General features: G+C 39.0%; 1 protein-coding gene across 1 annotated transcript in view; it reads left to right on the forward strand.

Moving 5' to 3' along the window:
• The window catches only part of LOC311257956 (neural-cadherin), a 316443-nt gene that overhangs the window by 268924 nt on the left and 33510 nt on the right, over nucleotides 1–14009 (forward strand). Inside the window, exons 33-34 of the mRNA XM_084353949.1 lie at nucleotides 6954–7218; nucleotides 12780–12960. Of these exons, the coding sequence (XP_084210075.1) occupies nucleotides 6954–7218; nucleotides 12780–12960 (446 nt within the window). The remainder of the gene's footprint in view (nucleotides 1–6953; nucleotides 7219–12779; nucleotides 12961–14009) is intronic.

A 14009-nucleotide genomic window follows, 5' to 3' on the forward strand; every position in this document is an offset into this window, starting at 1 on the left:
GGGGAGTGAGTTCACATCATTTAACCACCATAAATACTGCATTTAGTCCTCGGTGCATGAAAAAATGTTTTTAATCTCATAAAGTTACTCCCCACCCCTCACTGATACACTGGAAACCTCACAATTTTCTTTGATAGAAACATAAACATGTTGCTTTCAAAGATTATGTTTTTCACTGTAATAGCTCTGTTTGCTTTTAATCAGAGGAAGGAATTAGTATGCGTTACTCTTGGCTGCCTGCAAACTCACAATGTGAGGAGCTCTTTGTTTCTGCTGTTTGTGTGTGACTTGCATTCTAACAAAATGGTTAGTGAAATAAATTACATTTTCTTTGTTCGAAGCTACTTTTCTCCCCCCATGGATTACTGATTGCAGAATTTGTATAAGTTTGTACATCCTGCTGTTAAAGTCCTTAGAGGGATGACATCTTTTCACAAGAATGGATCCATATGAAATTCTCCTAAATGAGAGCATTTTGCTACTCTTTTATGCAACAAGTAGTTAGTTAATAGTTTATTTTGAGTAATGATTTATTTATAGGCAACAGTGCATATTAATTAAATTCAGTGTAAATGTGCTGGGATTAGCTCAAGTGCTGTTCGTTGCACTTACTCGTTGATATCATTCTGTTATTCAGTCTAAGATGTTGCATTTGTGGTTCCACGTTATTGTTCAATGGTGTACTTTTCTTCTTCCTGTGGATGACATCCCAACGTAACTAAGATAAAGTTTTTAAGAAGCTAATACTGAGGAGGACAGCAGAACGTTTTTCATCAATCTCAAAACATCAGGTTTTAATGTCAGTCACTCAGAATCAAGAGCTTTCTATTAGCGGGGAGTCACCCATCATGGAAAATGTGACCATATTCATTGCTTTACAATCAGGAGCCTCAGAGGACCCAGCTACAATGTAGCCACAGGTCTGTTTGCTGCATTGCAGTTGCATAATAATTCTGACCTCTTTTCACATATATTGTGTTCACAGAGGGAAAAAAACAACATCAAGTACAATTAAAAGTTTCATTCTCATACTAAAACTGTTCCAATTACGAGTACATTGTTGATGGAAGTTATTGTCCAAGACTGCCACATTAAAGGCAGAAAATCCTGAATAAATGAGTGGAGAAATATAACAAATGCAGATGCTTCCATATGGGCACAAGGGCTCAACCCAACTGAACAACCATTGGAGATTTTGGACAATTATCAAAACATCAAATTAGAGAATATGTTTTAAAGAATGATGTTCATCTCTCCAGTCGAGTTCAAGACAACTTTTTGATCCTATGACATGGAGGTGTCTCAATGCCTTACACAAACATATATTGGTTTTACCTTTAATCTGTCATTACTATAAACGTACAGCAGAAACAAAGTGGGAACAGATCTCAGATAGTGTTGCAAAATATTTTGCGACAGATCAGAAAAGGAAGAAAAAACAACTAACTGACAATGTTGAAGTTGGTCTTTAGCTATTTGTGGTGTTGTCAAGTTTGAAGTCACAGCTTTAGACCTTATTATATGATTTATACTTTATAATTTTAGTATAAAATAGCATTCTGCTACCCTCTAATACTTAGAAGCATGAATGCTTTTTTATACTACGATGTAAAACATTCAACGAATGTCAGCATACACAAAGTTATGCTTCATATAAACATCAAACTGGAGCTTTAGGTGTTTACACACCTACAGTACAGCATTAAAAATAAGTTACATTCATGTGCCTTCAGAATTCAACATGATGCCATTTGTCCAGCACTGTATGGTATTTTTATGAGCAAATCAATATCTAGTCTCTAAGTCAGTCGAGAGCAGGTCAGATCTCTTGGGGTTGGAAATATGGAAACTGAGAAACAGTTTTATGAATGCCTGTACTGTGTCTTGCTATAAGCATAGAGTTTGGTTTCATTTCCCAGTATGATTTAAGGCGAAGGAAAAATGCATAAGCCAGTCATGTATGCACACAACCTGCATTTGCACACCATTATTTAATCATGAGAAGAGATTAACACATCATCTGCATGTCTGCACTTCTGAAAGGCTGCAGCATGGAGGGAAGTCTGTCACAGGAAGCATCTGGGAGAGCCAAACTGTCCCTGCAGTGGGACTGTTTATTCAAAAACGGAGTCACACACCTTCATGTACTCCTTGTGTATGACGGCCTACAAAAACACACACACACACCACTGAAACATTCACTCACACACCACCCAGGGAGCAAGGCAGTAGCAAAATTGCTCTGCTCTGTTCAGCTTTAATTGGGGGTAAAAATCAGGTGGCTGTGAGTGTGCCTGGTTAAAAAGCATTGCCCCAGTGGATCTTAAATATAATTAATACTTCATCACAGAGCCTTGAAATGAGCCCCGGTTCCCCAACTAAATAACCTTGGAACCGTCCAGCACTTTACTCAGCTGCTTTAAGGCGGAGCGACTGAGGGAAAGAAAATGAAAAGACTGGTGATAGAGAGGGGCTTAATGTGGTCGAGAGCAGTGCAAGGAAAAAAAAGAGAAAATGGGCAGAGAGCATTCTCCTCCCAAAAACTTGGTTTGTCTTTATTCTGTCGAGAAGGAGTGGGAGCCACCCACTTCTCCTTTCTCCTCACATCTCTCTCTCTCTCTGCCCTTCTCATCTCAGTCCTCTGTTTATGTGGCAGCAGTGGCAGAGGAAGATGGAGGGGAGAAAATTATGCTCAGTGGGACACTTGGAGGAAACAGTTTGAAATTGAAATGAGGACGACCCTACCAGCACTCTATCCCTGTTAAAACGGCCTTCGGACTATTCTCTCTCCCTTTCACTCTCACCCTGTCTCTCTCTCTCTCTCTCTAATTGTGAGACTAATGTCAGTTAGCATTACAAAGGCCAAAATGCAAACGTTTTCCTCTTCTGATGGCAGAGTTGTTTAAACATGAAAAAACTCTCACTCTCTCGTCTCATCCATAAATTCTCACTTTCTTTCTCCTATTGTCTCCTCATAAGATGTCCTTCCTGAGCTGAACTCTGATGGCACTGACAGCCATGTTTATGCAAGTCTACAAGTTAAAAGTCAAAATGTCAGCTTTATCAGTGTCAGGCCTGGGCCTGAAATTTCTCTTCTTTGTTCCCAAGACAGAGTGATAACACATCCAGCTATAAACTCTAACTCTAACTATCAAAATGACTAAAAACAAATAGAAACACAAACAGAAAATCGCTCCACCTGGGAGGGAAAAGAAAAGGCTTAACCTGTCTACTCTACTAGAGGAATACTATGAAAAATACAAAGAAAAGCGCTCACTAGGAGGAAAACAAACAGGTGCTATAAAACGAAGCTACTCTGCTGCTTGACTACAAAATTAAGAAAATAAAGTCGCTCCAACGAGGGAGGATAGCAAGGCTATGAAAAAACTGTCTACGAACTTCACAAAGAACTACACTACTGCTTGACTATAAAAACTATGAAAATAAGACGCTCCAACAAGGGAGGATAACCGGGCTATGAAAAGGTAGATAACAAAACTAAAACAGGAAAAACTTACAACAAAAAATCACTCTACTTGCGAGGAAAAAAGAGAAACAAAGAAATACAAACGTGATTGCTTGGATCAACTCTTGGACTGTGACTGTGAGGCTTGAGGCACGCAAAACAAACGAGACACTCTGGCAACGCAGACAGGGGAAGACAAAGACTATATACACATGAGGAGGGATGACACAGGTGGAAACAATCAGGGATCAGGGGAGACGCCAGACCGGTGACACAAGAGGAAGGGCAAGTGACCTGAAACGAGAGGAGAGTTATTTTTCAAAATAAAACATGAAAATGACAAGACAGAAAAACCAGGACAAGACACCCATCACCGCGTTGTGACAATCAGAGCACTGCCTCATTTAAAAGGCTGAAACTTGAGGAGGTTTTGACGGGGGCAGAACTTTTATTATGTTGATTTTTGTAGGTTCATATAGTTAACTATATGATTGGTTTGAGATTGCACGGTCATCAAATGGTAGAAATATCAGTTTACTACACAGGACTTTTTCATTTTCCCTGTGTTTGGTGACCTACAGGGAGTTGGTCTGGCTTATTGGCCAACTGGCCAAATTGGCCTATTGATCCATCCTTTTACTAACCAAGTGAATTCTTTTCTTTCCCCTGATCCCCATTAGCTTTAAAGCCTGAGACATGGACTTGGCTCAATTCAACATATTTTCCCATTTACCATCAGAGGGCTCTTTCCATGAACTTCTGAGGATGAAGATCTGCCCAGAAACAAAGAAGCTGTAATTGCTGTAATATTTTTTGAATATGTCTATGGGAGTTGCATACAGTCATGAATATTTCATAGACTATAAGTGCTACAGTAATCATACTTGGCAAACAGGTGCCCTATGGGTATAAGCTAAACATGCTGCATGTGCTCAACAGCACCACCAGGTGGTCAGTTATAAAGCATTTTACGTTTTGGCTAATGAATGGTTTGAAGTAGATGAAACATTATTGTCATTAATTGCTGAGTTGATCGATAAAGGCCACTCAAATGTAATCCTACCAACATTTTCAGTAATTTTCAGTGTTTTGGAAAACACCCCTTTTGCCTCTTTTGGCACATATTTTCTCCAATCTTCACTGGCACATACCATATTTAGATGAGCACAAACCAAACGTATCCATTTGCTTTTTTGATATCACTTACTGTTTGTTTGTAATGTGTGGCCTGGTGCACTTGAGAGGATGTTACTCTTCCATGCTAAAACTGATAAGGAGCAGCTGTATCTCTTTAACATATCATTTAATATGCACCAGTTATAGGTGGGACCATCAGACACCAATTGCCATTGGTGGTGCTACAGTACAAATTATTATCATCTTTGTGTGTGTGTGTGTGTGTGTGTGTGTGTGTGTGTGTGTGTGTGTGTGTGTGTGTGTGTGTGTGTTTGTGTGTGTGTGAAATTACCATTTCTCTGAACATTTCTATTTACTCCAGCTTCTCTAGCCTTTACGGCGCAGGTTTAGCATCCCAGGAAACTCACAGACCAATTGTATCATCAATCATCTTACGTGGTGCTTCTCAGCCAATCAAATCTGTGCATTCAATAAGAATTGTCAATGGAATCAGTCTTGTCTTGGCCCTAAACAAGATTTTGTTTGTGGCCATCCCATCACTACCGTTAACTCACACATTTCTCATGACAAAAAGAACACAGCAACACACACACGCAGATGGAGATGGAGAAATTGATTTACAACAAATGATGGCGTAGATGATCCTGGTGTATTAGCGGTTGCCCCAAATTATTTTTCATACATAGTCTTCAAGACATTACATAGGTACATCATATGTATCCAACATCACACACATGGATCTTATCACTACACAATTTGGACTTTTTATATGTTGTGTATTAAAATAATAAATCAAAACAAATTTACTCTAATGTTGCAAAAACACTGTGGTAGCTAATTAACAAACAAAACTAGCTTCATTATTACAAATAATGCTTGCACTCCTGGCTTACTTTAGTAAGCAAACAGCAAGAATTTAAGCTTGTTCGAATGTAAGACATTTTAGCTAAAATTAATAATGCATTCAGTACTTTCTTGCCAGGCTGAAATTGTTGTGGCTATGTTCAATTAATTAAAAATCAGAACAAGGCTTTAATATTGCAAGAAAAACAACAATATGGACGTGAGACAAATCATCATGGTTTGTTTTAAACTGGTGTACAAGACCAAATCGAGTGATTACAAGTGAAACATGTCAGACGGAGAGAAATGCCTATTGTGTTCCCCCTTTAGCATTTATCCATGATACTTGCAAGTCCACGACTAAACTATCCTACTCAACCTCTGATATGCTGATAATGCATGGCCATGATTTGTAATTTAGCATACTGGTCCTACAGTGATTGTCTGCATCAACAGGTGGAAGGTTGTAAACGGGTGCACAAGGCCTTATACTACAAACCAGGCCAAGTGATTAAAAACACTTGAAGAAAAGAAGGAGTCAAAGAGAGCTGTCTCAAAAAAAAGTTAGGAATGGAGATTTTTGCCTCACAGACTCAACAGGACGGTACAAGCAAAAGAACATTAACCCAACTACCCTCATTGCTGCTGCGTTAACACTAGCTATGCTTACACATAGTGAGGGACGAAAGTGAAATAAGTAAGTAAGAGAATAGTCATTTCACATAGCCTGCTCTGGAAAGAGAAAAGACAGCAAACGGTGGATCAGATGACTGATTATGAAATGTTTCTTTTTCCTTTGTGATTTTATTTTTGCTTTGCCCTTCCCTAGCACCTGCCAAGAAGAAGCCCCCCTTACTATATATATATATAAATAAAGGAAATGTTTTGTTTTGCCCAGTCTCATTAGTCACAGGCTTTGTTTTATCTGTCTCTGCACATTTTCAGAATGGTTAACATTAACAAAAGAATAAATGGCCCACTCCTTTTGTGATGGATGATATTTTGTTAAGAAAAACATGCTTCACACATACTAACATGTCTGAGAGAATCAAGAAGGAAAGCTTCCAAATGTAGCTGCCACAACAAACATTGAGATTAGAATACACTGAATACTAATTAGTTAGCTGGCAAAGATCCAAAGGAAACATCATGATAAATTGATGAACTGCTTGCTGCCACCTGTTTGTCAGTGATTTACTAGTGGTTCATGCTAATGTCAAGCCCTTACATTATGTGTGCACCCACTGCATTTCAATTAGACTCATTAAGCTAACGTTGGTGATGATGAATCATTATATTCAATGATGTATTTGTTTGGTATGGGTTGAGATCTATTTTGGAAAATACTCCTAATAACCAGCAGTAATATCCAAATATGTGGCAGTTAAAATTCAACTAAATCAACTTCGGGCAAAAAAAAGTAGAAATTGTTCATTTCCAGACCAAACATCTGGGGTCAAAGTTAAGCTCAATTTGCAAACCGTAATGTCATGTTTTCCCTTTGAAGATCTTCCAGGGCCTCCTCTGTGTTTTCTACAACCTCGGTGATGGAGACTACAACCTCACCCTGCCCACCTATCGCCTTGACAACGGTGAATGGCATGAGGTTTTCCTGGATCGGCATGATAATGAAATGATGCTTCAACTGGATGGTGGTGGAGGGCAGCGGGAGGTCACAGGATCGCGTGGCCGAAGCCGGGAAATCATCATTGACCCCACTGTGGTGATGCTGGGAAACACCTTCCCCTCTGGTATCAACAAGAGCTTCCAGGGTAGGTGATAATAACACATTTAGCTCATAACAAAATCTGCAAGTTTCTGTTGGAGTAAGCTTTAAGGTCTTTCCACTGAATCTTTTGTTAATTAACCTTTAACAAGAGCTGGGGACACTATAAGAGTTTGTCTGATCTTAAGCATTTTCACTGGTGATCAGTTTTACTTTCTCTATCAAAGAATTACTCTTAGCAAAGACCTTTCGGACACCAGGTGTTAGGTGTAGGGCTCTATGTGTTACATGTTTTAATCAGGTTTTTATTGGCAACATTTGGGAGCCTTCAAGGTAAGTCTGCTTTGAAGCAGCTGGGGAAGCTACAGGCTGAAGGACAACTGGTTAAATGGACAAGTCCCATTTTTAATGGTCCCATAGCACAAAATGATACCAGTGCTTCAGCAGGAACTTGGCTTGTACTGACATTACTAACATGAACTCCTTGATCTGGAATTTCAGGGACCCCAATCTGATTCACCAGATGTGTACAGCTGCCTGTCTATTGCATTCTGTTTCCCTCTGCTCTCCCTTCTGGCTTCTGTGTTGCCACTTCCTAATACACGTCTTTTTAAGTAACGACTGGTAGATATGCCTAGACATTTTCATCAATTCATTAATTGAAATATTTAGTTATGGAATTATGTTTGCACTTAACAATGGTCCCTTACTTAATTTTAGAAACACTAAATGAACGTCTTTATGTAAGACAGACGTGTTAGTGAGGATTTCTGAGCTGCAGTCTTTTCTTTCCTCACCTCTTTAAAGTTGCTACTTTCACCTGTCTATTCTCTCACAATGATAGTCACGCTGAAGGTATTGGCGGTGGGAATCTCTCTATAAAGTAATGTTGTGTTTCAGTGGCTGTGAGCAAATAAAGTAATACTTGGTATATGACCTTCATTATTACACAGTTACACCCCTTCAAGCACAGTGAATAGAGAGGACAGTAACACAGCTTAAAAGGCCAATAGTTACCAAGACTGCAAACCCAGCAGAACAGATTAGGTATTCAAACCTGTCTGTAGTTACAGCCAGTGAACATGTACTGTATAATACACAGGAAAGACAAGACAGACACAGATGATACACTTTGAATATGAACATCTATGCGGTACCTGATTCTCACTGTGCAGTTTGACCTAGGTTGGTTTCCACAAAGTACAGGGTTTGAAATCAAAAAGAACACAACTGGGAAGTTACAGCCCTGAAATAATATCAAGTTGTGAAAGACCCTCAAAGATTACAGATCTTTGACTTCACGCCTGTCAGTTGAGGATATGTGGCCTATCACAAAATCCCACAAAAAATGGACAAATTAGGTCCTTCATAGACTTGAGAAGATGTATTTTTCACAATGTGCCTTGTCATTCCGCAGCTGGCATTACTGCGATTAGTGATGTTTCAGGCCCAGATGAACAGGAATGGATTTTGGCTAAATCCTCATATTTAAGTAGTAAAGTTGGTCAACAAAAATATTATCCTGAATACTAAAATGATGTTTAAAAACCAATTAAACTCATGTTTAAAAAAATGTCCTTGCACTTTTGATGCACACACAGCAAAGGATTTCAACTGTGCCCTTTTCTCAATAGACAGTTAAGAAAAGGGTGTCACACGTAAAGAAAAGTTTGGTTTTTTTTGTTTGTTTTGTTTTTCCTCATGATAAGGATTGGTGGGGCAAACCACTCCAATAAACAAAAAACATTTTTATGATTTTGTACAGAAAAGCACTGTCTGTTTTTTTTGTTTTTTTTTGTCTTTTTTTTCATTTGTTTTTGTTAAGGAGGACAAAAATCAGTGATAATTTTGCCCATCGTTCAGGAGAGTCTTCCTTTAAAATCTCAGCAAGATGAAGGCTTGGTTGACTTGTTAAACTTTTGAACATTTTCTGCAGAGAATGGGAGAAAGGTGATGCAGTATACAACAATATGAATCTACCTGAATGTCCTTTACAGCAGAGAACTGACAGATCATACAATGGCAAAATAACTGCTATAGAACATCTGTGCTATACTGTATACAACCACTGTGTGTGTGAGTGCGAGAAGATAATGCGATGTGTTTGATGTGTCACAGGGTAGAGTGAAGAGCGTGTTTTGTCATCAGGGTATGTGCGGCAGTAGTATTCTCCTGAAAAGTGCTACCAAAAATAGGCCATTTTATCTATTCATACGCTCTCTTTTCAAAGGAGAATTGTGAAGTTTAATATTTTGATGAATGATTGATATGACAGTTAAATGGCTAATGTTAATGCATCTTCATTGTTAACTGGGACAGTGGCTGTCCCAGAAGCTGGTCAAATGGAGGGGTGAGGGGGTACGGGGTGTGAAGGCATCTGTGTCTGTGTGTGTGTGTGCGTGTGTGTGTGTGTCTGTGTGCTGTACGTATATGCTAATACACCTCTCCAGGAGAATCTCTGTCTTGCCGTTGACCTCTTATTATTCTTTGTACTGAACAACGAACAAAAGATTCTGCATTATGATTCTGAATAAAATGTATTTAAGATATGCAGGAGTAAAGAATCCCTTAAGGCACTTGTTTATGACTCCTGCAACTATGTGAAAAACATCTGTGCCTTCTATTTACTGACTCAATTTCCAGGGTGTTTTAATTCCTCAAGATTAAATGACAATAGATGGTTCATGCCTTCAAGAGCGACACATAGAAACAAATTCTGAACAAGTTCTGATATCGACAGGACAACAACATTTGTCTGTGCCTTCCAACACAGTGACAAATGACTGTGCAAACATACATCTGTTTAATTATGTAATGACTATGTTTCAGGTTTAGGTTCGGTTAGCTCAAAAAGGAGCATAGTTTGGCTGAAACTCAGTAGGCTGCTTTGTTAAGGTTAGGGGTGTTTTGAATTAAAATAATACTTCATGAAGGTAATCGTAGTCTTGCTTGGGGAAAAGAAAAAGACAAAAACAACAACACTGACTGTTGGTGTTAAGCAGGTCCAAGTCCTGTGTTTTGTGTGGATTTAACAATCCCAGCTTCACTTTCTCTGTCGGGAATAAATCAGCACAAAGACCACAAGCACACAATGATTGGTAGTTTTGTTCTGTGGATCAGGCTACAAATCATAGCCTTTCTGAAATTAATTTATCGAACATGCTGACTTGGCTTAATGTAAGTCAGTGAGAAAGTCATCATTTACAGTATTTGGTAAACTTTTAGTTTGTTGCCCAACCTTCGTGTAAGAAAGACTAACGCATGCACATAGGAACCCAAATGTTGGTGGACACAATTTAAAAATTTAGACAGAAAAGGAGTCCTGGTGGGGATACATGTAAACTTTAAAAAGCCAAGATACTGCATGATAATAGAGAGGAGAAGAAGAGGTCAGAACTATGGAAAGATGCAGACACAAAGTGAAAGAGAGTAATCCCTGGAGTTAGACAGTGAGGTGCAGACAGCTGTGCCTCGGGCAGTAAAAGACTGTGCATGTGCTTATTAAATGGACTTTAAAAGCATTTCCATTCAAAAGAGCCAGATGCGTGCGATAGATGATGGCAGTGAAAGTGTGTGTGTGTGTGTGTGTGTGTGTGTGTGTGTGTGTGCGTGTGTGTGTGTGTGTGTGCGTGTGTGAATTTGCATTCACTTCTTTTCAAACATCTCTCGTCCTTTAGTGACAGTGAATACAAGTTAGCAATTAAGTGATGAGAACATAAACACCAGAATTATTTCCCCAGGAGTTTATTGGCTCTTTTGCTCCATGGTAACACGTTAGCAACACTCACTACACTCACTTAGCCATAATGACTTGTATACTTTTAACACCTCAGCTGCTGGTAAACAAAACTCAGGAACCCTACTTGATGACATCGCACTCTCATTAGCTTGTAATTAGATCAGCTAGTAGTACATGCATCATTATCAGTGTGCCATGCAGCTTTGCAAATCAGCCAGACATCATGTGACATTACTGTCATTTATTTTAGAGTTGCTTTTAGAGGATATTTTATCCATACCATTTATTGTAATTATAGGAAAATTGTGTCTTTTTACAATGTGACAACAGAGTAACATTATCAAACTGGACTTTTCACGAGACCAAATAGATTTTCAAAGCTAGAGACCATCTTGTGTTGGGATCACACCAGCTGCGACACTCGATAAAGTGTTCACATTCCGACCCTTGACTTCTCACTAGTGAGAACTACAGTATTACATGAGTACTCAGTACGTTTACAAAATCTGTCCAAAGACAGACCGACGTGAACGACCAACAAAGTGCTCAAAACTGCTTCTGTGGTAGTTCCTGCTACAAAGGTGTTTCTAAGAATATTTATAAGAATGTGGGCTTTCAAATTTGATCTCAACTACACACCTGTAAAATGCGGGACTGTCTGTTGCACGGTTGTGAAGCAATCACGGCGACAAATATCTGTCCACAGACAGACAAACGTTTGGCAAAATACTCAAAATCATTGCTTCATTACTTCCCAAACAATAAGTCACATGAGACAAATAAATAATAACTGGGTCAAAAACATCAGTTAAAATATTCACATTCAATTGGTGGTAATGTGTCAATTATAAAGACGGTCCCCACCTAATATCATCACTCCCCACTTCTTCTTGTGCTGATCTTAGTGCCTCATTCTGGGGAGTGACAATAAATCAATGCTATACAGCACGTGTTCTACCTTCACATAATAATCCATTGACTAAACTACGGCAGCTCCAGAAGTTTGAAGCAGAACAGGTCATTCTATGTATAAATTGTGTTAACAATGGACAGTTTGGGTTGTAATTTTACACCTTTTTTTACTGTTCACCTTTTTCAGTTTTCTCTTGATAAAAAGAAAATTGGCTAGCTTGAGGGTTTGTACAAAGACTCTAGACTTTAATTCTACTTTTTGAAATGTCTCCATATTTCAGATCTTAGTAATTACTTGTATGAGCAGTGGGCCTTGTTATGATAAATTATAGAAGCTATAGCTAAATCTCTGTAAACAAGATCCAAATTGTAACAAAATGGAAGTAACCTTTAACTACAGGTAAGATCCACATCCAGTGTTTGTTCTAAGCAACAGCCTTTTACCCTATTGCAATACTTCTCTCGTTGATCAATGTGTATTCTTACTAGCCTTGTGAAGCTTTTTTTGAAGTGCCTTTTGGTAACTGTTTCAAGAGTGTAACCCTGTGAAGCATCTGCAAACAGCACCATTGAGCACATTTTACAATAGCCAACATGTATGCAAATATTTGCCTTCAGTGTTGTCAAAGATTTCCTCTAACAGTATGAATGACATCTGAAGATGCTGCAATAAACATGTTCCAACAAGAAACTCAATGCAACATTGTTTCTACAAAAGAAAAATCTATTTCCTTCTAACCTAAAGCACTAAATGTGACAGAGCAGTCTGGGTCTTGTATATCAGGGTGGAATTATGCTGTAAAGAACTGGAGCCAGGAATCTATCAAGAATATATTGTTGGTTTGCTCACCAGGTGCATGAGGGAAAGTTCTGTCTCATTTAATGTTGAACCTTTGTAGGTGGATGTATTTAACAGTGTTCTTCTTGTTCCACTGAAATCTTTTCCGTTTTTGCAGGCTGCATGAGGGATGCACGCCTGAATGGTCGCTACATGCAACTGGACAGCCAGCCGCGAGATGGGGTCTCCCAGGTCAGCATTCAAGGCCTCTCCCTTGGATGCTCATCTGACTCCTGCAAAAGGAACCAGTGTAGCCCCCCCTTCAGTTGTGTTGACTTGTGGAGGGTGCACGAATGCAGGTACACACACAAATCCGTCCACACCGAATGTAACTGCACAGTCGAGCACATCGACACTTGGTTGTTCCACATTTACACTTGTCATTTTGACAAAAAGGCATGAAGACACATCCATTTAAACCAATTCACTCAACCTCTGAAACCATTTTTGAGCTTTTGACCTGTTACTTTTGTTCATAGCTACCTAAACATGCTTTTAAATAATCTGGCCATGACCTACTTGAGCATGTAGGAAAACTGTGCATGAAAAGCATTCCTGAGCCTTTTGTTGCTCTAAAGCTCATGATATGTCTGTGTAAATTCCATGGCAAGCAACTTCTCACAGTGCATCAGGAAGTTCAGCTGTCAGCAGGAAAATCTGGCAGCCAATAACTGTCCTCTTGACACTGAACCTGAAAATAAGTCCAGGCTGGCTTGATAGAAAGCAAAAACCCCGAGCATCAAGTGGAGTAACTATCACACAAGGAATCTATTTATGGGACTTAAAACACTTTTAGACATGTTCCTCTTTAGAATCACTGATGCCAAGAAATGTCCCAAACATAGTAAAATAATAAGAAACTTCAAGAACAGAAAGACAGTTATAAGGTATACTATGGTATGAAAGGAGAAGGAAGGAGGATCCTGCTCTCTGCATGTTACCGGATTGCCTCTTTATGGAGTTCTCTGTCCTGATTGGATGAAGTTGGCAGAGATACCAAAACATTTCTTTTCGCTTTTACTTGATGGGAAAATAAGTGAAACTCATCAATGATGCAGTGAAAAGAAAGTGAAGCAAAAAACAAAGGTAACTCTTTAACTCCTCATTTCTGTCCCTCTCTCTCAGCTCTCTCTCACACACCAGGTTCTACATATCACGACAGCACACCGCTCTTTTCTGTCCTGTCAGAATGAAGCCATAAAGAACATTAACATAAAGACACCCGTGTCTGAATAACAAAAGGCCATCACATAAACAGATGGATGACACCAGAAATGTCGCATATTCCATGTCTGAAATGTGCTTCCATAAATAACCACATATTTTACGAAAGAATCAGTTTACCTAT

This window comes from Pagrus pagrus (assembly GCF_965226575.1).
Source record: "Pagrus pagrus genome assembly, chromosome: 1".
NCBI lineage: Eukaryota > Metazoa > Chordata > Actinopteri > Spariformes > Sparidae > Pagrus > Pagrus pagrus.